This window comes from Balaenoptera acutorostrata, chromosome 7 (genome assembly GCF_949987535.1).
Source record: "Balaenoptera acutorostrata chromosome 7, mBalAcu1.1, whole genome shotgun sequence".
Taxonomy (NCBI): Eukaryota; Metazoa; Chordata; class Mammalia; order Artiodactyla; family Balaenopteridae; genus Balaenoptera; species Balaenoptera acutorostrata.
The window spans coordinates 57373660-57400255 of record NC_080070.1 but is presented as its reverse complement, the minus strand read 5'-3'; the positions used below and the strand labels follow the sequence as shown (position 1 = coordinate 57400255).

General features: G+C 34.9%; 1 protein-coding gene across 14 annotated transcripts in view; it reads right to left on the bottom strand.

The window, feature by feature from the left end:
• AKAP9 (A-kinase anchoring protein 9) overlaps positions 1–26596 on the bottom strand; it is a 153911-nt gene that overhangs the window by 95620 nt on the left and 31695 nt on the right. For 9 of the 14 annotated variants that reach the window (XM_057549560.1, XM_057549558.1, XM_057549563.1 and 6 more), the window contains exons 4-12: positions 23561–23614; positions 23022–23192; positions 22087–22242; positions 21249–21446; positions 13662–16040; positions 10478–10691; positions 7964–8043; positions 4592–4739; positions 3778–3863 (exon numbers count right to left, since the gene is read on the bottom strand). In XM_057549560.1, the coding sequence (XP_057405543.1) occupies positions 3778–3863; positions 4592–4739; positions 7964–8043; positions 10478–10691; positions 13662–16040; positions 21249–21446; positions 22087–22242; positions 23022–23192; positions 23561–23614 (3486 nt within the window). The remainder of the gene's footprint in view (positions 1–3777; positions 3864–4591; positions 4740–7963; positions 8044–10477; positions 10692–13661; positions 16041–21248; positions 21447–22086; positions 22243–23021; positions 23193–23560; positions 23615–26596) is intronic. The other 5 variants (XM_057549559.1, XM_057549570.1, XM_057549568.1 and 2 more) reach the window with 2 other exon arrangements.

Genomic DNA, 26596 nt, shown 5'->3' with positions numbered 1-26596 from the left:
GATCGAACCCATGCCCCTTACAGTGGAAGCATGGAGTCTTAACCACTGGACTGTCAGGGAAGTCCCAAAAGTACTTCGCTTTTGAACACTAATTAAATGTTGCCTTGGATAACTATTTTATATACATATATATACACATACACACATCATATTTCTTGAATTAGCCTATGAAGTCCATCAATTTATAAATTCCTTCCGTCTAGTGACTATTTACACTGTATACTGCTTTATTCCCAGTACACAGTACAACCTAGCATATAATTAGCAAATAAAAATTACTGGCTGAATAAGTGAATGAGAACAAGGTATACATCTTTCATTTCTTTTGTACTCCCTTCAGAGTATATTTCAGTATGACGTGAGATCAGGGGTTAGGGGAGAGAATTGTCTAGGATGATATGATCCTCAAGTTTCTGGTTGAATGTCACTCTTCAAAACTGAGAAGGGAGAGAAGCTGGTTTAAGGGGAAGAAATTAATAAATTCAATTTCAATGTTAATTGAGACATACATAAAGGATACTCGAGTAAAGATATCCAATTAGATATACGACTCTGCAGCTCAGGAGTAAGAACTGACTAGACACAGAGATCTGGAAGCCATGGAAGTGAATGAAGGCAGCATACAGCATAATTAGCAGATCAAGCGCAGATTCTTGGTGACTATAAATGGGTGGGCAAAACCCACAATGAAGGCTTAAAAAGCCACAGAATTGAAGTCACAGAAGCTAAGAGAAGAAAATATCCTAAGAAAGTAGCTAATACTACAAAATAAAAAAATAACAGAATTAAAAAGAAAACTAGTTCAAGATACACTGAGCATGTGTTTATACCTAGTTGCAAAGTAGAAGTCTGACTTTAATTCTAGGCTACAGAAGTATTCTTTTGGGTACCAAACAGTTTTTCTTGTTTTTTTTTCCTTCCTAATTGTTTCCCAATTAGGGAAAAAAAAAAAAAAAAAAAACCTTTTTATTTTTAATACTTCCCAACACTTAAAAAAGCAAAAGACCTCACATAAAATTGATAAACTGAAGGAATAAACAACACTGGGACCCGTTCCTACGTGACAACAACATGTGAAGCTGAGCAGTCTCTGCCCCCTTTAGATGAGGTATGTTTTCTCCAGGTTTCACTTTTCCAGCTTTCACTTGGCCTTCTTCATTTACTTTATGAGCTAAGCTCACGTAGGCATTTATGTTCATGATCTCTGACATATATCTCTCCTCCCTCCCCATGACTCAAAATCATGATGACTCTTTAAAAGGTATAAATCCATAATAAACCAAAAAATAAAAGAGACTAAGAAAGATTTCAAGAGAAAAGGGGTGGCAGAATACTGATTAAGCAGGGTGGAGGAAGCAGCAGCCTAAAGCACATGTGAAGGGAGCCACAGTTACAGGAGACAGTTACCTCACCTAGTAGAACCCTAGAAAGGCCCCAGGCTCAGAGAGAAATCAATGACAGGTAGAGATCAGAAAACAAATACATTGACCTTTAACTAATCACAGTACAGCCCTTTCTGCTGATTCAGTCAGGAAGAAGCCTGGTGGCAGGTAAAAGTTTTTCTCAAAACAAACTGAAAGAAGTGTCTGGGGAGAACTAAGGAAGCAAGTGTGGGTGTTTGTGTTCCAGAGTGGCCTCCCACATTCTGGCACTGGGGAAGGGAGGTTTGTGTCTCACCAAAGGAAACTGTTCCCCACTCACTGTCCTGAAAGGAAAGAGGCAAAATGACAAACATCACTGTGGTAACTTGTTTACTGTAAGCCCTCCTACACTATTTAATGGTTTCAACTATGTACTGCCATAAGGAAAAGCAACATATTTTTAAAAGAACAGAAGAGGGCTTCCCTGGTGGCGCAGTGGTTGAGAATCTGCCTGCCAATGCAGGGGACACGGGTTCGAGCCCTGGTCTGGGAAGATCCCACATGCCGCGGAGCAACTGGGCCCGTGAGCCACGACTACTGAGCCTGCGCGTCTGGAGCCTGTGCTCCGCAACAAGAGAGGCCGCGATAGTGAGAGGCCCGCGCACTGCGATGAAGAGTGGCCCCCGCTCGCCGCAACTAGAGAAAGCCCTCGCACAGAAACGAAGACCCAACACAGCCATAAATAAATAAATAAATAAATAAATAAATAAATAAATAAATAAATAAAAAGAACAGAAGAGTACAAGGATGCAAGGTAAGAAAGCAGAAAGAAAATTTGATAATTAAGAATTCACTGGTAACTTTCACCAAAGAAAGTTTAGTGAAGTATAAGTTTGGAGCTTGTTTACAGTGGGTAGAAGAAAGAGCAAGACAGGAAGAGGTGGGAAACTATGACTACAGCCTATTCTTTCCTTCAAAGAATATGACAATGAAGTTGAAAGAAAACACAAAGGGAGATATTGGATTCAAGGAAGACTGGTTATGTTCAAAATAGTGGAGACAAGAGGAATATGCAAGGGGCAAGAAAGACAGAAATAAGAAAAACAGACAAGGAAGCTGAAAGCACAGAAGGGAGGGAAGAAACAGGTTATCAATCTTAGAGGAGATAGAAGGTGATGTTAACAAAAGGACAGGAAATAAAATAACCTAGGTTATGAAAAGGGATAACTTCTGAGACAGAAGGAAAACAGAGTATTTTCAGATTTAAAGAAATACATATGGTCTACAGGTAGCAAGATGATAATTTATAACTGATAGCTCCCATACTCACAGAAAAATGAGAAATAAGGCCATCTGCAAAGAAAAAAGGGGAGTAGAAATGGAATGTATGACTTGAGGGAAGTTGTAACATTAGGTAGCATCCACTGAGGGGACTACGAGAGAATAAATGACAACATAAAAGAACTGTCAAGTGATCCTGAGGGTCCAGCTGCAGTCAGAGACCATGATTATGCAGTGTCACCAAACCACATCACCATCTAATTTTCTTAGCAGCCCTCAGAAACCCAAGTATGAGTGAAGAAGAAGGGTTCTCAGAGGCAGGATAAGGGCAGCAGAAAAACAAATCTAGACTACTAAGGGTACTGGTAAGAAAACGGTATGATGATTCTGAATAGGGTTCAATATCTAGCTATGAATGGAAGGGGAAAGAAAACTAGTAATTGTAGAGAAATGTGGAATTAAAGAAGGGCTTTGAATCTATCCACCGTCCACCTGTCCTCCTACATAGTTATCTGTAAGATACTGGGATAGGTTTATAGATTTTAGGAAAGGCTGGATAAGGTTGTGCTTTAATTGCACAGAAAGAGGAAGAGAGAGGGAAAGGAGAAAGGGGGTAAAATAGAATGGGAAAAAGAAGGAGGGGAAGAGAAAGAGGAAGAACTAATATATGTTATTTTTCTGATATAGTTAATAAATTATATGATGCCATCTATACTCTTACCTAGTTTTCTATGTGCACATTTCTAAAACAACTGCTTGAAAGAAATTTTATATAACACACCATGTGAAACTAGCTATATTCTAAACAACAAATCACATTTTTCTCTAAAACAGACTCACTGCTTTAAAAAATGTTATATGTAAAATTAAATGCAACCGTTTCACAAAGTTTACAATTTGACATTTTATATACATTTTAACTTTATCATGACTTCAAAAACTCTCTAAAGAGGTAAAGAGTATTCAAATTGCAGAAATTCCTTCAGCTCACTGATACTATAAATATATGTCACTTTTCCCTAATTTTCTTTTCATGTTCACTTATTTTAGAAATTCTTGGTTGATGAAATAGCTTACAAAATAGCAGGTAATACAATAAATGCAAACATCGTAATACATTTTCCATTTTACAGACCTTACTTAATCGTGACTGAAGTACCAAGAGTTTGTTGTATTCTTCCGTTACTTTGTTGAGAAGAGTTTGCACATTTTCTTGAAAATCTAAATGATAAACAATTATAATAATTTCACTCCACAATAAAAGTCTGCTTCTTTCAGTAAGTATTATTCGTCTATTCATAACTTTAGAAAATTGCCTGCTAGAAGTAAAATTCATATATTTAGTAACCAACAATTAAAACCTCATTAATGTGGAACACCTGCTACAAAGATTAACCTGACAATTTCATATTAAAATACATTAATTTCTTTTGGCATTCATTAATTTGTACATATTTGTTCATTCTTCATACAAATGGACGGGGTAGGAAACATTTTATCTGTGAAGGAATATCAAAAACATTAATTGAGGTTATAATTTGTAAAAATGAACTAATATAGGATTCCTATTAAGAAAGATAACTGAATGCCTTATTCTTTTTTAAAAAAATAAAACCCCGACATAAACTTATTCAATAAAATACAACTTTTAAAGGTTTGGATCTATGGTATAAAATTAAGAATTATAGTGAGGAAAAGATAGAAGTAGAGGAACAGAGGATAAAGAGACAAGGAAACTTGTAGACAGCTTTGGTTCTCTTTATATCACAATTACTGCATTGTAAAACTAAAAATGTACATTAAAGATTTAAGATTTCATGAACCTGAAAAAACAAGATGTTAAGATAACTCAAATTGGCTAAGTGATAAAATCATGAATTAACAGAGAAAGTTAATCAATTCATTTAAGAAAATTGCTCTGTTCAATAATGTGGTAAAGCCTTTATTACCTTGAACTTCATATTTATAATCTTGCAATTCTAGTTCTTGATTTTCAGAAGTGTGAACACAGGAAGTCTCTTTCTCTTTCTCTTCTACATTTACTTCACATTTTAAAGCAGGAGTATAATGTTCACCAAGGACACTGCAAAAAGTCTGCTGACAACAAAATTAGGTATTTTATGGAATTAAAATTTTGATTTCTGCCACTAAAGATCATTAAACACTATTTTTCTATATGCAAAAGACAGTCAAAATGGCACAGAAAAATCAGTAAGAAAACACTCTTCCGTATATCAAATCAATCTGCAAAAGAAATAACCAAGTCTAAATCTTTCTCTCTCCACATATAGAATGTGAAATTCTTCTTACACCAGGAAAACACTGATAGTCTTCATTATCTATAATATATATCAAATATATCTATCAAATTATAACTTTTTGCTTCTTCCTAATAATGAATATATCTTATACTTTAATCTACCACTTTCTGGCTTTGATCCTATTGTGATGTTATCTCTGTAAGGTCAACTACCCTTGAAAAAACACCAAAAGATGAGGACAGAAGTTCAAAAAGTAGTCTATAAATTCTATAGAAATTATAATATATGAAGTAGGAGAACACATTCATAGACTTTAACATAAGAGAATACTATTCTGTGGTTTATATACAGAAAAAAATAAAAAACATTTGACACATCATTCTGGTTTTTCTCCTGAGCAACAGACAATTCTATCATCACTTACAAATAACATATGCCGCATAATCATTTCATAAGCCCTCTAAATAAGTTTCACCTTTGCCCCTCATGCAACTGGAAATAACAATCGACAACTTCTAGACTTAACCAATTTGTTTATTGTTGCTATTTCTTGAGATTTGCCTAAAAGTTAAACTACACTATCTATTAATAATTGACTTTATTAAATTTTCAACACAGTCCCTAAGGTAGAATTTTATCATAAATTGATAAATTGATTCAGGTTGGTAGAAACCTGAAGGATCACCCAATTTACAGGTGAGGCAACAGACCCAGAAAGATGAAGTAACTAGTCCATAGTAACATCAATGATTAGTGACAAAACCAGGTTTCACGATGAACTCCAGGGGACCTCTCCATTACAAGTTGATTCATATTTCAACTTCAGATTAGGGGTCAAGTAAAAACATTAATGGAAGAAAAGAAAATATAAAGTCAGCTTATAAATAAACTACTGTGACTTGGGCCCTCTTTCCATATTTACAGACTATCAACAATGGATATGAAAGGACAATGCCTGAACCCTTCGGCAGAAGTGGAGGCTGAATGAATGTGGTATTTCTGACTTTCTTTTGCTTTTTTGAATACTGTTTTTGAACTATTCTGTAGGTAATCAGAATCAGTAAGGCAGGTTTACCTTCCCAACTAATACCATCCTCCTCCCTCTTCGATTTACAAATACACAGGCTGGGATGGAGATCTGTGACAAGCCTAGGCATGTATTTTAAATTTTGAACTATTTCAAATATGCAGAAAAAATAGTTCATCTATTACTTAGCTGTAACAAATACTAATATTTTGTCATATTATATCCATATTTTTAAAAAGAAATTGAACATTACATACAGATTTGAAGATTTCTGAATTAAGTACTGCTTACGTATTTCATTCACCTGTCTCTCTGCCCAGAGGTGATTATTCTAACATGCATGTTTTTATACTTTTTTCTTTTGAGATTTGCTGATATTAGTACACCTAGCAAACACTGCAATATGGTGTTCCATTGTACAGATATAACACAATTTGTTTATTCATTTGCCTGTAGATAAAAATGAGTTGTTTCTAATTTTTGACTTAACATAGACATTCTTGCAATGAACTTATCTGGTTGTGCACAAATGTGAGCCTAAGTAGAAGTAAATGCCTGGGCTGTGTGATGTACATATCTTTAACAATATACCTTGCCAATCTGCTTCTCAAGGTAGTACACTTCCACCAGCAGTGTAGAAGCGCTCCTATTTCACCCGATCTTCATAAATATAATTATACTTGGCATAATTATAATTGGCAATCTACAGTGTGAAGTCTTATCTCACTAGTCTTGTGCAAGATCCCCAGGTAAGTCATCAAATCACTCAACCACCAAAGTGGGCAGGGGTAGGAGATAGACCTGCTTAAGGCTCTATTGGTCTGTTTTTTTTAATTAGGCATACCTTTTGTGTATTCTACTGCTGAGATAATTTACCTAAATTTCTTTTGTTTCAAACTGATTATCAGGAAAACATTTAAATACTCATTTTAAACTTAAAAACTCAGCAATATTTTCTTTTTCTTTTTTTTTTTTTTTAATTTTTATTTATTTATGGCTGTGTTGGGTCTTCGTTTCTGTGCGAGGGCTTTCTCCAGTTGCAGCGAGCGGGGGCCACTCTTCATCGCGGTGCGCGGGCCTCTCACTATCGCGGCCTCTCTTGTCGCGGAGCACAGGCTCCAGACGCGCAGGCTCAGTAATTGTGGCTCACGGGCCCAGTTGCTCCGTGGCATGTGGGATCTTCCCAGACCAGGGCTCGAACCCGTGTCCCGTGCATTGGCAGGCAGATTCTCAACCACTGCGCCACCAGGGAAGCCCCTCAGCAATATTTTCTAAATACAGTTCCAAGATAAGACAGTAGGGAAAACTAACTCAGATGATTCTGCCTATCAAATTTGTAGTAACTTAAAATTTAGCATTTCTTGTCTAAAAGTACTTTCTAAAAAAAAAAATCTTTATTGGAGTATAATTGCTTCACACTGTTGTGTTAGTTTCTGTTGTACAACAAAGTGAATCAGCTATAACGTATACATATATCCCCATATCCCCTCCTTCTTGAGCCTCCCTCCCACACTCCCTATCCCACTCCTCTAGGTGATCACAAAGCACCAAGCTGATCTCCCTGTGCTATGCAGCAGCTTCCCACTAGCCCGTCCATTTTACATTTGTACTGTATATATGTCAGTGCTACTCTCTCACTGTGTCCCAGCTTCCCCTTCCCCGTGTCCTCAAGTCCGTTCTCTACGTCTGCGTCTTTATTCCTGCCCTGCCACTAAGTTCATCAGTACTGTTTTTTTAGATTCCATATATGTGCATTAGCATACGGTATTTGTTTTTCTCTTTCTGACTTACTTCACTCTGTATGACAGACTCTAGGTCCATCTACCTCACTACAAATAACTCAATTTCATTTCTTTTTATGGCTGAGTAATATTCCATTGTATAAATGTGCCACATCTTCTTTATCCATTCATCTGTCGATGGACACTTAGGTTGCTTCCATGTCCTGGATATTGTAAATAGTGCTGCAATGAACACTGTGGTATATGTATCTTTTTGAATTATGGTAAAAGTATTTTTAACTAATACCTTACCTGTGTAAAATGAGAACATTCTTCAGACACTGCTCTGTGAAGTTTTCCAATGAGCATTTGTAAAGGCTTCACTTCATCACCTAATAGAATAGATATCGCATTAAAATGTTCAGTTTACATACTTAGAAACTATTTTCATATTAAACCTATGTCAACTGGAAGCTTCCTGGCAATAAGATTAGTTTTAAATTCTTTATTTCTTTCAATGTTATTTTGTGCTGCTCAATGTTAACCATCTAAGATAATTAGTAGGATTTTCAATTTATATCCCACAAAATGGTACAAGGAAGTGACTTAACAATTTTTTTTACTACAACCCAATACAAGAAATACATCATACAGCATAACCTATTACATATATACATCCATATAAAACTGAAACAAAAATTTCACAAATCAATATTTACTCTTTCTACATGCTATGCACGCCAATGTGTTCTGTTCTACTTTATCCCTGGACTGACTTCATCGCCCATTAACGGACCCATTAATTAACTTGTAGTCTGAAACACTACAGATTCTATCTGAAGAGGATACCAATACAAACAATATATGCTTAAAATCTTATTCAATTGCCGAAGAACTGCTGAAGTGAAAAACTATGGTATTCTTATTTAAGCCACACTTTAAATTCTACTCTGTTCAACAAAACAATTCCAAACTTATGAACCACCTCATTCACAAAGGCAGATCTGTCAAGAGTGGGGGCCTAAAGATACCTTGAACAGAGGAAATCTAATTTAATTGAGTAATTAAATAAGTATTAAAGGTAAAAGTTAACTGCAACTAGTCTTCCACTTAAGGTTCCTTAAATATTGCTGCTTACACAGTACCATCTTAGTCTTTGGCTCACTCTACAGTCTCCCAGGGCATCTCATTCTTGTCCTTGGCCTCAAATGATCTTTTTTTTTTTAACATCTTTATTGGAGTATAATTGCTTTACAATGGTGTGTTAGTTTCTGCTTTATAACAAAGTGAATCAGTTATACATATACATATGTTCCCTTATCTCTTCCCTCTTGCGGCTCCCTCCCTCCCACCCTCCCTATCCCACCCCTCTAGGTGGTCACAAACCAGGATCAAATGATCTTTTGATTTACAAATCTTTATCTTGTGCCTAAACCTCCCTCTTAGGTTTCAGCTTTCTATTTTCAACTGCCTACTAAATATCTCTTTTTTTAAAATTAATTAATTTATTTATTTGTGGGTTTTTCTTTTTAAACATCTTTATTGGAGCATAATTGCTTTACAATGGTGTGTTAGTTTCTGCTTTTAACAAAGTGAGTCAGCTATATATATACATATACATATATCCCCATATCTCCTCCCTCTTGCATCTCCCTCCCATCCTCCCTATCCCACCCCTCTAGGTGGTCACTAAGCACCGAGCTGATCTCCCTGTGCTATGTGGCTGCTTCCCACTAGCTATCAGTTTTACATTTGGTAGTGTATATTAGTCCATGCCACTCTCTCACTTCATCCCAGCTTACCCTTCCCCCTCCCCATGTCCTCAAGTCCATTCTCTACATCTGCGTTATTATTCCTGTCCTGACCCTTAGATATCTCTTTTTCAACGTCAACAGGTATTTTTAACTCAATGTTCCAAGCTTAATTTACTATTTTTTCCACAAATCTGGTCCTTATCCTCCTCATGACTGGAGTCACCCTCAATCCAACTACTCAAGCTAGAAACTTAGGGATCATTCTCAATTCCTTCCCCTTTTACTGCTAATATTAACTGCAGACTAGAGCCTACCTCTTTAATTCTTAAACTTTCCTTCCTTCTCCAATCCCCAATGACATTTTAGTTCAACGTCTTAATGTTAACAGAATTACTGCCAAAGTTGCTTAACTGGTCTTCCCATCACTTATCACCTCCCCCAATTTGCCCCAATGCTGTCATCTTAAAATAAAAATCTTACGATGTTACTCCCACTATTGAAAATCCTGCATTAGGTCTTATCACCATTGGCATAAAGATTAAACATGCTTCACTTAGGTATATGAAGCCTTTTCTTATCAAGCTCCTGCCAATCTTTCCATCTTTATCCCTCAGTACTTTTTCACACACCTTGAACTCTCAACTCTCCAAAATGGATGCAGTCTCTCATGCCTCTACATTTAAGACTCAAGAGCTTTCGCTAAAATTCTAACCTCCCTACTCCTGCCTACTGCCTCACTCTTCCAGGCAGTACTAGACTTTTCTCTCTCTCCTTCCATTCTTTCTGTTCATTCTTCTAATATAGAAATTTTCCTATTGTTTTCTAAGAGTTTATTTTATATTGCTTTCCCACAGGATTGTTGACTTCTTGGGGAAAATAACTCAGTGATTTTTAGATTTCTCAAGCACTTAAATGAGTATCCTATGATTATATGAACAAATGAGTCCAGGACTGGAATACCCAGTCATGTTCCTCTATGGGGTCTAAGTCAAGAACAGAATCATGGAGTGGTGGGCTCTAAGTGATACTTATTTGTTTCATAATACTTATAATTTTGTTAGAAATCATTTACCTGTTTCTTGTGTTTTTATATTCTGTAGCTCTAGCTGGTGTATTTTCTGAAGTTCCTTGATCTTATCCTCTTGAGCAGAAATAAGCTCCTGCTTAAGACTGCAAAGAGCTTTATCTTTTTCCTTTTTCATATATTCACGAACCTGATCCACATGAGTTGAATAAACCAGGGAGAGGCAAATACGTTGAGCTTCCATCTGTAGCCTTAAATCATTCTTAAAGTAAATTAATGTGTAGGTTAGAATATTTTTAAATGACAAATCAAGTAATTTAACTTTTTTTTTTGCATATACTGATTACAAGGGAGGAAATACATGAAATTATAGTTTAAAATTTCATGTAAGAGAAGTGACGTCTAATTTAATTTTTTTCTCACTTATTCTGTTGCACTGACCTACCTATCTTTTTCAAGGAAAATAGCACAATATTTTCATTACTTCAACTTCAGAGTAAATTTTGATATTTGGTATAGCTAGGATGGCCTGATCTTTCATTTTTGTTCAAAAATAACATTTTAAAACAAGTATAGAGAAATGCAAATAATAATGTAATAAACACTATGTACACACACCCCAAATTAACAAATACAATTATTTTATCTTTTTTTTTCTTTTCTCTCCTCCCTACATATTTTTTTGGTTTAGAAAGAAAACATAGATAAAATTTAATCTACTATGTTCTCATTCCTCCTTCCCCAGAGGCCATGATCATAAATTTGATCATAAATTTGCTGCAAGTACAGTTCATTTCTTATACTCTCACTTCTCATTCCATCTATAAACAATGCATTATATTCTATGTTTTTAAGAATTTACATAAATGGTGCAAAATGGTATTTATTTTGCAAATTACTCCTCTCATTCAATATACTTCTGAGATCTATCCATGGAGATACAGATGAATTTAACTGTGGTATTATATATATGAATATAGCACAATTTGTCCATTTCCTTTTTGGAGATCAACTGGATTATTTCTAATTTTTCTGATATTTTAAAAAATGCTACAATAAGTTCATATACATACGCCCTTGTACATATATGCTAGTGTTTCTCTAGTGTAGTGGTTCTCAAACTTTAGCACACATCAAAATCACCTGGAGTGCTTATTAAAACAGATTGCTGGGCCCCCCTCCCAGAGCGTCTAGTTCAGGAGGTCTCATGTGGGCCCCAGAATTTGAATTTTAACCTGTTTTCAAGTGATGCTGATGCTGCTGGTCAGGGACTACACTGAGTGCCACCGAGAAATGTAAATGCTGCATCATAGATGATGTATATTAACTGCATTAGATTTTAACACATTTTTAAAATATAATTACACCAATTTACACTGATATTTAACAGGGTAGGTGAATACTCATCTCCCCACATTCTTGTCACACTTTTTATTGTGAAACTTATTTTGCCAATCTGACAGGTATAAAATGCTATTTTATTGTTATATCAATTTATAATGTTGAAAGTATCTTTTCATGTTTATGAGCCAATTAGTTTAGTCCCAAGAGCAGAAGTATTTTTGTGGCTTCAGCATTATTTCTAAGCATATTTGGATTGCTCTTAGGTGTTATTATGTAAGTTGTTGCTCAATTTCTTCCATGAGCTTCCTTCCACAGACACACACCTCACTCCTCTCCCCATCACTAAGGGGGTTTGTCTTGGTAGTGATGAGTGGGGCAGGGACAGCTTATGGGTTTGCCTCTGTTTACTTTATGGAAGTTAATGTCAAGGAGATGGTATCTGAATGTCACTGAAAATGTCTTTAGTTAGAAAAAATAAAATTCTTACTGAGAAAATTTGACCATTTTGACAGCTTCAAATTTAGGTCCTCCCCCAGTAATGCTTTTTAAAAAAGTTTAAATGATCTCTGACATTTTTAGGAGTGATTACATTAAAACCAATTATGATTTTCAAAACTATTTCAGATATTTAACAAAGCATTAATAGTTACGCAGTTAGAACATCTTAACTCTATTTAGGTTATTAAAATGTAAAATATCCTTACATCTGATATAAGATCATAAATGTGAGTACATTTATTAGAAGTAAAAAGAAAAAACTTTCCAGTGGCTTCCTACTGTATACAGAATAAAATCTCAATTTCTTACGCAGTCTGTAAGGCTCTACAAGATCTGGTCTTTTGCTTCTTCAAACTCTTTTTCTTCCACTCTCCTTCTCTCAAACTCAACTAAATACGTCTTTATTCTGTTCCTCAAACTCACCTCCGTCATCACAATTGCTCTAATTTCCATGTGGCAGACTCCTCGCTGTCATTCAGGTGACAGCTCAGATGTTAATTCCTCCTAGACACCTTTCCTGACCACCACTACCCACCATTCTCTATCACATTATCTGTTTTATTTTCTTTATAAAACATCACTATTTCTTAACTATTCTACTTGTTTCCTCATTTATTGCCTGCCTCCCTCACTAGAATATATGCTCTTTGAGAGCAGGAACCTTCTTTCTCTTGTTCACCACTATTCCTACCTGGCAAGAGACTCAATAAATACTTGTTATAGAAATGAAGAAACACATAAAGCTCTAGTTAGCACCATTATACAAGATGTCCAGTGGAATTTTCATGTCATTTCTATTTTCAGAATCCAGCAAATATAAATCATCAGGAGTGACCTAGTATTACTCATTATATGCATTGTTTAACTGTATTTAGAATTAATACATTTCCCCCCCCTTGAGGGAAAACAAGACTCTGAGAAAACGCTAGGATTTAAACCAAGATTTTTTTCTCAGGGAAATATAGTTTCATAACTACTGAACAACTATATGGAGTACTAAAAAGTTTGAGAGTTAATTTTCAGTTGTGGAACCTTGAAAACACCAATACAAAATGAGACTGAAACCAATCTTTGGGATTGCAACAAAATATTACAAAATAACTTTTCTAAAGCTCAGACTCTTGCTATTTAAACTCTTGCCTTTTCAAAGAAAATGTGTTCTATGTTCTATTTCCTGAGCAGATTAACTAAAAGATTAACTAAAAGAGCAGCAACAACATTTAAGACAACAATGTTTAAGAATAAAAAGATAAAAGAAATGATAGGCTTAAGTGAGAATTACATTACAGGGTTTACTTTCATTCTCTTGTAAGGTTAATTTATGTTTTATGAAGATGAAAACTTTTAGTATGAAATGTACGCTGTAGCATATACATGTAAGTAAACATACCTGTTCTGATTTAAGTACACTGAGCTCCTGCTGAAGTTTATCATTTTCACCTGGTTCAGTTGTCCCAAGTGATGATTCGTTTGTCACTGACGGCAAGTGATCAAAAAACCATTCTTGCTTGTTTTCTTTTCCAAGAGTCATATTTTCAAAAGGAATTTTATTTAACTCCATTATTTTTGATTCTTCACCAAAATCTTTACTTATTTTAGGAACAGACCCTCCAGAATCCCTGCTTGTAAAAACTCCATCTTTTAAAGAGCTTAAATGGACAGCACACACATTTGCATCTTCTGTCCTATTATGGTTAATTATGATTTCTAGCTCTCTACATCTCAATAAAACTTGCTCTTTTTCTTGCTTTAAAGATTTAACTTCTTCCCTTAGAAAACTAATCTCGCTATGTTTCTGTTTTAATTGTTCAGAAAGATCAGACAGTCTCTCTGACAGTTCTAATTTTTCTCGCTCGGTTACCTCAAGCTTTTCCATAAGTTCTGTTGTATCTTTCTCAACAACCTCACCAATTTCCAATGGTTCTGCTGTAAAAGTTTTGTCATCATCAAAGACTGAACTTTTTATTTTCACTATAGTTGGGTTTATTCTTTGCAAATGATGAAGCTCTTCACTAAGTGCTTTAAGCTTACTTTTATATTCAACTTCTTGTTTATTTTTACTGTCTTCTAAATCGGTTTTTACCTTGAGAAGGCAAGCATAATCCTCCTGTAACTCTTGATAATTAACTTCAAAATTTTTTTCAGCAAATGAAAAAGTGTTCCTTTGCTTTTCAATCTCTTCAGTTAGCTGAATACATTGTTTTTTGAGGTTCTCATTTTCCTCTGTAAGTATTTCTATTTCTTTTTGCCAGCTACAGTCTTTGGATCTGGACTTAACGGAGTCTATGAAAATTAATCTTTCTTCTTGGTTAACAGGAGTATATATTTTCAACATGTCTTCAAGGGCCTTCTTTTCATCTTTAAGAATGCTATTCTCTGCTTCAAGTTGTGCAAATTTTTCTTGAAGGTCATCCTCTTTTTCCTTCATTTGTTTCTCCAATAATTCAGTTTTAAGTTGTAATTCTTGAACTTCTTGTTCAAGTGTACCCTTCTCCTTTTCTTCTTGTCTGAGTATTTCAATTTCTTTTCGAAGTTCATTGATTTGAAGGGTCATTTCTTCTGATTTTGAATTCACAAGGGATTGCTGTAAATCTTTCAGCTTTGAAATTTCCAAAATTAACTGGTTCTGCTTAGTTATCAAATTGTCTTTTTCAAACTGCATGGTTTCTATCTTCTGGCTCATTTCATTCTGTAAGTCATCTATCTGTTGTTTATAGTGAATGCCCAAGTTATCTTTAAGCTTTTCAATATTTATTCGATGTTCAATTTCCAAATCTTCCTTCAGTTTGGAAAGTTCTTCTTCATGACTAAACAGGAGCTGTGTCCTCAGCCTCTCTAGCTCAGCTTCTTGTGATTCAGCCATTCTGTCTAATACGGCATTTTTTTCTCTTTCTAACATTTCAAGCTTTATCTTATAATGTGTAACTTCTGCTTCATGTTTTAATTCTAGTTCCTTCCTAGATTCAGATGCAGAAATAATCTCTGCTTTCAAATCTTTCACTGTACTAAGGGACTTGTGTGCTTCACTGAGTTTACTTTCTTGTTCAGCTATAGTCTGTCTAGCCCTCTGAATTTGGTCCCTTGAAAAGCTCAATTCTTCAAAAAGGTCTTCAAGCTGTCTCTGTAGAACAGACTTTTCTCCTGAAATTACTCCTAGTTCTTCCTTCAGTTTTTCCTTTTGAGAGTTAGTATCTTGCAATTTTATATTCAGTTCATTTATTGCCATATTCATTAAATTTATTTGATCTTCATTAACTGTAATATTTGGACACGATCGTAAAGCATTCTCCATTTCTCCCTTATGTCGTGTTTTAAGTTCATCTATCTGTGACATGTGTTGTTTTATTAATTCTTGTTTCATCTGTACTATCTGCTGCCCATACATCTCATCCAGCTCTGCCCGGAGTTGTTCTAACTTTCTTTGTGTTTCTTGTTCCATTCTTTGTAGAATATCAGTTTCAAATTGACTATCTTTATGATTTTTCTTCTGAAGTTCTTCAACTGTCCCCATTAATTGTTTTATTTCCTCAGAACACTGTCTTTCCTTTTGCTTGGAATTAGTCAGCTCTAATTTCATATTTTTTATCTCTTGGTTCTTCTGTACAAACTGTTCTTGTAATTCTTCCAGTAATTTATCAGCAGTTGTGACTTTATCCTTTAGCTCAAGAGTTTTTTTTTCTTCTTCTATTATTTTTGTATTTAATTCTTCAATGACTGCTTCCTTTTCCTGTATTTCTTTATTTGAGCTTTCTACTTTTTTATCCTGTTCCTTTATAAAGAAAAAATGAAAATATAAAAATGGCATTTTTAGTTCCTGGTTACTCATACCCCTTAACCCCATTACCAAAAGACTGACAGAAGACTGCTTTTTACATTATCCTACAAAAAGTAGCTGCTGAGCCTGCCCCTTAATTTTTCTTACATCAATGAGACACAGGACTTGTGTAGTCAACACTACCTATGAGCAGTGTTGGCCTTCTTGGTGGGAAGAAATTTTTCTTACATTGCTATGACTAAATTTTTTAGTTGAAAACTTCAGTGGGATTAAAATGTGTCTAAACCATTAAACGTTCTTCTTTCTTATTAACTGATTAACATTCTATGTATTTAGTATTTGCAATAGCTAGAGCACTACATACTCCTTACAGTTCCAGAAGATAGTCCTAAAAATAAATCAGAGTTCCTCCCATATAGTATTTTAGTGACCTGAAGGTTTGGTGGGCAAGTGTTATGAAAAGAGTAAAACAACAAACACAGGTTCCCGTAGGTGAGCCTTAAGTTCACTCCTGGGGCTAAATGAATTAAAAGTTCAGGGATATGCCATGCTTAAGTGGTTGAATCGCAAGTGATATGCAAGACAATTATACCATTTATGGCATATCAATCTGATTCTAGATTTTTGGTGTGAACAGAAATTTGAAAGCAAGACAGATTTTTTTTTCCCCCCAGGTCTGATTTGGGACTCTATTTTGGAACTGTGGATAAATCAAAACCCAGAACATAGAACGAGGTATGTCCCTATGTCCCTAATCATTCGCAGAAGTGTTAGAGCATAAGGGAGTCGAGTAGAAGCCCTGGAGACAAAGTTTTGTCTCTGTTACTTAGTTGCCTGAGTAGTTAAGGGCTGTAGTCCCAAGGACCAAAAAAAAAGTAAAATCCACAGAACGGGACAGAATATATGTAAAGTAATTAAAATCACCTTCAGGAGACAAAAGTCCAAGGCCAAGAGGACTTAAAGGCACCTCAAATGAATGTATTAACATACCTAAAAAAAAGAATGACAGGGCCTAGGAGAAAAGAAAGCCTCAGAGAGAAATATTGGCAGTGCCCATTTAAGTACAGTTCAGAAAAGAGAATCAAAGTACCATGAGACTTTGAGAATTCTAATCCCTCTGGGAAAACCATACCAAATGTAGAAAGCAAGGTAGGGGTCTATTGTAAACAGAATTAAGAATTTCAGTCCAAAGGCATGACCATTCCTACTGTGAGACAGATATATGAGGTTAACACAGCCTAATGCCACTGAACATTTGATTCCTCTAACATCCCTTGATCTCATGCTCACTTGAGCAAAATCCTATCAGCTTTCGTCTTGGTATCATATATCCCATCAATGTCACCATAAATTACTAGCAAGTACTAAGCCTTCAGACTTTAATTTCTGGACTAAAATATGACATTTAAATCAGTTTAATCTCTTTACATCTTGGTGTTTTTGCCTGTAAAATAAAGATGATATTATTTTCTCTATCTCACAGAATATGCTTGAATCTAAAATAAAATAAATATATTAAGGTATTAATTCTCACTGTGCGACATACACACATAATATATTTATATACTAGAAAAAAATCTGTAAGGCATTTGGAGTCTCTAAGAAAGTAAAGTCAGTTCACGGCAGTCAACTTCAGTTAAACTGTTAAGTAATTAGTCTTGAAAATGTTAATGTTGTTATAAAATCTGTAATATTTATTTATATATCCTGGTTTTTCATGGGGGGAACCCTCATAAAATAAAAAGTATCGATTCAAAACTGTCCAACACCTGATATTACTGCAAACAACAATTCTTCATTCAATTATTAAATAGTACAAATTCATGGTTCACTTTTCTTAGTACCATTTATTCCAAAGTACATGGTTTTAAACCACTTATATGGTGTTGCAAAAAAAAGATAGCTCTGTGGTTAAGGATACAATCTCTCTATTTTTTGGAAACAGAACTGAGAGAGTAAGGAATAATATAGTTCCTGCCTGTGACGACTGTACCATGGGAACTTCAGAGGATTAGGACAGTAAGAATGAACCTGGAACAGTTAATGCAGTTGCCTCAGAAACCAAGACAGTTCCAACTATCATCCTAATGCCCTAGTCCCTCAGTTGCTTTAATGGAACTACTACTCAGGGATTCATTCAAAGAGAAAAAAAAGGAAAAAATATGTATGTAATGAAAAAGGGACCGATAACAAAAGTATTCTTGCTAACATTCAAATAAACAAAGGTTATTCCCCCCACGAAAATGAATTACTTGAATTTTAAATAATCTCAAATTATACTGCCTACTGAATACAATATAATAAGTACAAAAAAACCCAAGTGCCCAGGCTCTTCTAGGCCTAGACTGACTTTCTACTCTTATCTCCTGGAAAGACTCATTTCCAAAGACTACTGTTTTCTAATTAAACTATTTTTTGATGCCTATATACACTTCTAACATGTTTCAGCCTGGGTCTTTATGCATACTCCACCCTCTCTAAAATGTCCTCCCTATCTCATCAGTTCAGATTCATAATTTATTCACTTATTTACCAAATTAGTATTGAGTAGCTGCTATGTGCCATATAGTGCACCAATTAGGGAGAAAACAAAGTACAACTAAAAGGGGATTGTTCCAATAGACAGACTTACCTCAAATATCACCTTCCAGCTAAAGCCTACCCTGAACCACTTCCCTTATGAAGACCTACTAAGAATTTTCAAAACACTTTTTAACCATACTTAGCCTTGTTTTGTGGTGTCTTGTGTACATGCCTACTAAACCATGAGTTCCAGTGAAGAAAAAAAGCACATTTAAACATCACTATCTCTTGCAAGAGCATGATGCAAAACAAGTGTTCTGTAAACATCTACAAAATGATTTTTAAATTACCTTGGTTGTAAAGCATGTCCATTTCATAATTTCAGTATCTTAATATTGTACATTTCCTATTTTCCTTAGAGACAGTCTCTGGAATCATACTACCTAGATTTGAAATCTGGCTCTACCAATTTATTACCTGTATATCTGGGCAATTTACTTCATCTTGCTTTGCCCTGATGTCCTCATCTGTAAAATGGGGGTGTTAATGGTATCTCTACCTCATAAGGTTGGTGTGATGAGTCAATGAGTTAGTATGTGTATGATGCTTTGAATATTGCCTGGTAGCAAATAAATAAAAATAAATGCTACCTAATACTTTTATTATTATCCAAACGATAGTCTTGTTTTGACAATTTCTCAACATCTTGCAGAAGAACCTCCTAAGTTTATAAAAAGTACTGTACTGTATGTATAGTCTGCCCTCATTATTCAAAGATTTCATACCTGTGAATTTGCTTACTTGCTTAAATTTATATATAACCCTGAAATCAACTCACAGTCATTTGCAAAAGTGCAAAGAGTGGTAAAAAATTTGAGTTGCTGGGACTTTCCTGGTGGCACAGTGGTTAAGAATCCACCTGCCTGGGCTTCCCTGGTGGCGCAGTGGTTGAGAATCTGCCTGCTAATGCAGGGGACACGGGTTCGAGCCCTGGTCTGGGAAGATCCCACATGCCGCGGAGCAGCTGGGCCCGTGAGCCACAATTGCTGAGCCTGCGCGTCTGGAGCCTGTGCCCCGCGACGGGAGGGGCCGCGATAGAGAAAGGCCCGCGCACCGCAATGAAGAGCGGTCCCCGCACCGCGATGAAGAGTGGCCCCCGCTTGCCGCAACTGGAGAAAGCCCTCGCACGAACCGAAGACCCAACACAGCCAAAAATAAATAAATAAATAAATAAATAAGAAAATCCTTTAAAAAAAAAAAAAAAAAAAAAAAAAAAGAATCCACCTGCCTATGCAGGGCACACAGCTTCAAGCCCTGGTCCGGAAGACCCCACATGCCGCAGAACAACTAAGCCCGTGCGCCGTAACTACTGAGCCTGAGCTCCAGAGCCTGCGAGCCACAACTACTGGAGCCCACGCACCTAGAGCCCACGCTCCACAGCAAGAGAAGCCACCGCAATGAGAAGCCCGCACACCACAACAAAGAGTAGCCTCTGCTCGCCACAACTAGAGAAAGCCCATGAGCAGCAATGAAGACCCAAAGCAGCCAAAAATAAATTTAAAAAATTGAGTTGCATGGCACGCATGATTCCAACTGGCATCAAGCAAGGTGAGCACACTGCTTTTTTGTTTAAGTTCTCATATGGAGAGGACAAGGATGGAGACCATGAGAATGGAGATGGTAGGGGGTAGCAGAGCGTACTGCAAGAAATTCTGGCTCTGGGTCAGTCCAATAGGGTTGGAATCCCGATTCTGGCAACTACTCGGGGGGAAGGCACCCTTAGGCAAGTCAGTTAACACTTCTAACCCTCATTTCTCTTTTGAAAATTAAACAAAATATAATCTACCAGGATGTTTTCTTAGGATTTAATATTATAATCTATATGATATGCACAACACTGTAAATCAAATATACTTCAATAAAATTAAAAAATAAAATACAGTGGAAAGAGCAAAAAAAAAATCTATATGATATGTATGTGTGTGTGCATGTATGTATGTGTATATATATCCCCTGGGAGCATTGAATAAGTGTTCCAGGCAACTTTATAACACATAACTACCATGAATAAAGAGAATCTGTATTTTTTTCTAATTAAAATCCATGAAACTTCATTTTGCCATAAAAATATTTTCAGAATTTCATAACCATGGCTAAAATGAGTAGAAGCATCTCTAGATGTAAAAGAAAAAAAGGATAGAAGTTCTGGTTATAAATGTAGATTCTCCGGAGAACTCAATTTAACATAAGCCGATCACTTTCAAAGAACTCAGTAATGAGTATTATCCTCCCCCCCCAAATATTTATTTATTTACTTAGCCTGCGCCAAGTCTTAGTTGCGGCACTCGAGATCTTCGTTGCGGCATGTTTAGCTGCGGCATGTGGGCTCTCAGTTGCGGCATGCATGTGGGACCTAGATCGAACGTGGGCCGCCTGCATTGGGAGCGTGGATTCTTACCCACTGGACCACCAGGGAAGTCCCAATGAGTATAATCTTAAAACCTATTACTGGAAGACTCCCAATTGCTTTTGAAATAAATTATCTTACATGCTTAAAGAACTTTTCTTAATTATGAAACTTTCTGATTCATGTGTGTAACAAAAAGATAAACACCAGGATAAAAAACTTTAAAGTTAATTGTAAAGCTGCTGCACATTGGTTGACTTCCTTAAACATACCATTTCATATGCTCTAATTTTCTCTTGCAAGAAACTAATTTGCATTTTGAAGTCTTCTTTCTTTTTGTGATAATCTTCTAACAGATGGTCTTGTTCTTCCAGCTGTTGCTGATGAGTGAGGATCTGTTGTTTGGCTTGTAGTAAATCTGCAGCTGTGCTACTATGAGTGCTGTTTCTCAGAGTTTCACTAGCCTGTAACTTGAAAATAGAAAGAAACCCCAAAGTATTAAATTCTTAAGTGAGTACACTAAGGAACAGACATCCTTTGGGGGGTGTTACTCGGCTCATAGTTGCTCTCTGGGTACTGTACTGGATTCACTTGAGACCCCAGCAAACATGCTGCCATAGCTGATCAGATGAGTATGAGTACATTACCTAAGCTGATAAATTCCTCCCTTATCTAAAATTATTTTCTGTTACTCGTCAACAGAAACCTTAATTAATACAATCAGATTCCTATGGCTCTAATTAAAGGTAAGTGGAATATATTCGGTCTAGTTACCATTTCAGAACCCAACTAAAATAAAATCATACCAGGGTTGACAAAGGTTGGATGTAACTACAGGTTAATTTCTGCAAAAATCCACCTTATCGGACTTATAAGATTTTAAAATACAGATGAGGAAGAAGTACAAAGAAAATAATAGCACAAAACCACTCAAGAAGTATGAATTAAATTCCTGGTTAACATAACAAGTATTTACTAGTTTTTTCAAAATAATACATAATAAGCAAATGGCTTTTAAATAAATATTTATTTGCTCTGGAAAATATAAGAAAAATTTTAAAAATTCATTCTTAAAAATTTAATAAATTTTGTTCTATTAGTAATACTTACATGCTGGAATTGAATCTGTAATTTTTGACTCTGTTCTGTCAGCTCTAAAAATTCTCTCATTGTCTCATCCTTTTCTCTTCTCGCTTGTTGTAAATTAGCAGTGAGTTGGGTTATGATGCCATCTCTCTGTTTAATGGCAGCTTCAAATTCTTGCAACTAAAAAAATCAGTGAAAATTAAACGTGCTATATTTAATTTTTTTAACAAAATTAAATATTAGTACAGCTAACTTCTTCAAAAATATGATATTCAAAATGCATTGGCAGAATTATCACAATTTGTAAGCATATTTGAAAGCTATTATCTTGCGGGAATTAGTTTTACTTCCAAATCAACTTTTAAAAAACCATCTGAACTAGGGAACAAAATACATTAGATTTGACTTATCCATATATCTACTTCTAGAAGGACAAGTGTCTTTATATTTAGGGATGCTCCAATGTTTGTAGGCATTACCATCATAGGCATGTTTAAGCCTTGTTTCTAAAGAAGATGAAACAAATATATTCTGTCATCCTCATCAATGTCTTATTTCACCTTGTCTTCATAAATGACTGCCACAAACAACAGATGTTATTTTAACCACAAGAAGTTACTTACAAAGATTGGCTGACATTTTTAATGAGTTTAAGTCAATATTGACTGATGTGGTATGCAACATAATTTTCTCTCAGGCTGCTTACAAAAACATCTATCCCTACTGAAGTGATGTCAGTCTAGCTATCTCATAAAGTTAAAAAAAGATCTCATTATATTAGCCCTGTTAATGGACTAGTTTTAAGCGATGTTGTTTATGACATGTATAAGGACAAATATTATGAGGTGACTTTAAGTTACCATTTAAAAAACCCATCTTTAAAGAATGTACCTATACTAGCATTCAAATTTCCTATTTTTGTTTTGTAACAAACCAAGAGCCACAAAAGGTAAACACACCTGCTTCAGTCCTTCAGTCCCACAGGTGGCCCTCATTTCTTCTAGTTCTCTGTTTAGCTCTTCAATCTCATGTTGTTTCCCAGCCAATTCATTTTCCATCATCTCTAGGTGGGTCTGATTGTACTGTGCTCCATGTTCAGAATAAGAATCATCAACACCAAATTCTTCTTCCTAAACCAATCCAGATCTTTAATAATTCAGTACTAGCAACATTCCCTCAGGAAAAGGGATTCAAAATCTGAATCCTACAGCAAAGTCTAATTTAAAACATCACTCATCACCTGGGAGTTTACTGGCATGACAACCTACTTTGTTGCTAATGTGATATATATATACCTCAAGAGCAAAAACAAGATAGCTGCAAATTCTGTTACAATTGAGTTTTATAACAAAAGGTGGATATTTTGTTTTGTTACACTTTAAAAGCATTTAGAAATCACACATTGAAAGAAGTACATGCAGGAAAAAGCTTTGTTAGTAACCAAATGGTTTTAAATAGAATAAAACATTAGTACAATGAGTAGTTTTAAATACTGTACCCTTAATAAATTTGTAGGCTTTCCTGTTCTCGCCACAAAACTGCAACCATTTACCTGTATAAAAACAATTTCCTGAAATATTATGGTTTTAGAATTTTATTTAAAGCTAACAATTATATTTGTGCTAACTGTATTCATGCTTTTTTATGCCTAAGGAAAATACCTCATTGGCAAAAACAGATATAGTGATTAAATTTAAACACCTAAAAGACATTATGACCATTTCAAATGCCAAAGAATTCCTCATACATTTGAGTGCTTACAATGCAAAAGACACTGTGCTATACATTTTCATTTAAGTGAATTAAGGTTCTGACTAAGTGCAGTTTCTCTTTTGTCTTCAGAAGAATAACTATAAACCTCTAGTTACAAGATCCTCCTCTACAAAACACTGCCTTAAAATCATTTAAATAATTGTTTTTTGATTAAGCCCTATTCATTTTAAAGTAAAACTGTTTACTGATGTACATCTACTGAAGGTTGGCAAGCAGGTGAAGAAGTAGGAGGAGATGTCAAGAGCTGAGGAAAACTCCCCCAAGACCCTTCCCCTGAGGGTACTATGATAGCCATGCCAACCCTGACAGATGTGGAGATTTTCCAGAATACAGATGTCTCTATCATAGACATTTTGTGGTAGGACGCAGGAGGTTGGCAGAATATGTCTCTGGGGTTGACTTGGTGGGAGATTAATTTCAGATCAATTAATCTACTCAATAATACCTTCCTTCCCCCTAACAGCAAACAAGTGAACTTCATTCCTGTTTACATTTAATTTCTCACAATTCTATGTTAACAGAATCCAAGATAATGAAGTTTTTACTGTTCAATTACATAGAACAGAATATCTTAGAATCAGGATTAGGTTGATATGGATCACAACACTTGAAAAAGTGAAGATCCTAATTAAGAGTTCTTTCCAGAGTTTGATTCCTTCTTTTTTTCCTGAGGATAATTTCAAAAAACAAAGCTTAAAGTTAAAAAAAAATTTCACCTTTATGGCAACACATTACTAGAATTTGTGAAAACTATCAGAACACAGCAATACTAACTCTATTAAGATTATTAATAAAGTCACTTGCAATAACTTTCAAATTAAATTCTAAATTTCAATTAGCTTTTCTTGATTTTGAAATGAAGCACTTTGATAAACATCTACTAAACTTTTCCTTTAGGGTAACAGTATAATGAAATGGATTTTATGAATATTTTCAAATATCATATTAAGCAAAGGATATTCCTTTAAGTGGTGATGATATCACTTACATAAATTATTTATCTATTTATAATAATTGAATCTAACACATTAAATAGCCAACATTCAGCTTAACTTTTCTCTAAATTGAGCACATTTTACACTTGAGCAAGTCATATGTATTGGCTTCTTAAAATACTACATGACTGTTTTCAAAACTTAATTATGTTATTATAATAAATATTAAAATCTTGTCAATATTAATAGTTCTTAAAAATTTAATATCATGTAAATAGGTAATAAGAGATTATACACCAGAACTAAACTATATTTCAAAGTTAGAAAAGAAACACTCAACAGAATATTAGGATCATTAATAGTTAGCAATAAATGATATTTTTTAATCTAGATAATCGCTTCACTGATACCTAACAGGCAGAGCATTTATCTCATCTTCTTACACTAGCGTTTTAACACAATACTTGGTAAACCATAATATGAAGGCACATTAACAGCTTGAAACATGAAGATTAGATGAACAGACCTCTCCAACTGAAGAAAGCTTAACTTTTCTTAATGTTGTTCTTTACTGTGGCATTCTTCAAAGTTATTTAACCTTTAGGCTATACTAATAGAGTCTTTTTGAATTCATAATTTACTCAATCTGTGTAGACAACTTGAAGATTTGGGAAAGTACAAATAAGGTACATTCTAAATTTTAAAATGTTCTGTAGAGTAAGTATCATCTCCTAAAAATACTGCTATTCAGAAAGAATCAGAGGAAAGATGACTCTTATTTTATAATCATAAAATGTTCTTCACACAGAAACTTTTCCTTTCAGTGGACATCAGTTCAAAATCACAGAAGAACAACTCACTCTTTATTTATGATTAACACCTTATCCTTATTATACTTAATTTGGCAGTGTGTACAAAAATATTAATAATGGACGTTTTAATAAAAAAATAAGAAGAATCTAATAGTTCATAAAAATTATAGGAGTTCACTGTGCCTAGCTGACTCCTGGAATTAGAACCAAGAAACTAATGAGGTTAAGATCATTCATTCAAAGTCAAAGTTAAGTATCAAGCACCATGTTGTACACCTTCAATATATAAGCTGAGACAGGGAGGGAGAAAATGAAAATAAGGTGAAGTTAAAAAAAAGAAAGAAAGAAACCCAAGTCAAAGTTGAAAAGCTAAGTTTACGTTACTTAATGGCTGGCTATAGGCTATGTCTCCAACTCCAGCCAGTCACTTCATAAATGTCGTGAGTCCTGTAAGTGACTTGTTAAGAAGTTCTGAATAATCAGTTGAAGTCCATAAAAAGACTGTATGCCCTACTATCATTTCATCTTTCTATACATAGCAAAGCATATTTATTTACTTGTCTTATCCCTGTATGTTGCCTGTAGCATTTCCAACTTTCCCCAAATAACCCTGCTCTAAGGGTATCAATAAAAATATTTTATGTAAATATGGTATTCTAGATATGAAATGTCCCTTCACCAAGAACTGAAAAGATTATGTATAATTTAAATTAATTCATAAGAAGGGTATTTTTTATTTAGTCTGATTTCTCTAGTATACATAATTGGATATATTTTTATACAGAACAGATCTTAGGGAGATAACAGGATAAAATTATCTGACTAATCCTTTCTAGACCTGAATCCATTTTTTAATCCAAGGGATATACTAGCCACAGAAGTCAAGAACATTAAGCACATACCATATCTATCAAAATAAAATTTCTAAACTAATTGCTAATTAAACATAGAATCAGAATCTGAAATCCTTCTGAGAATAAATTGTTAAAAGAATTCACATCACTCATTTGTTTC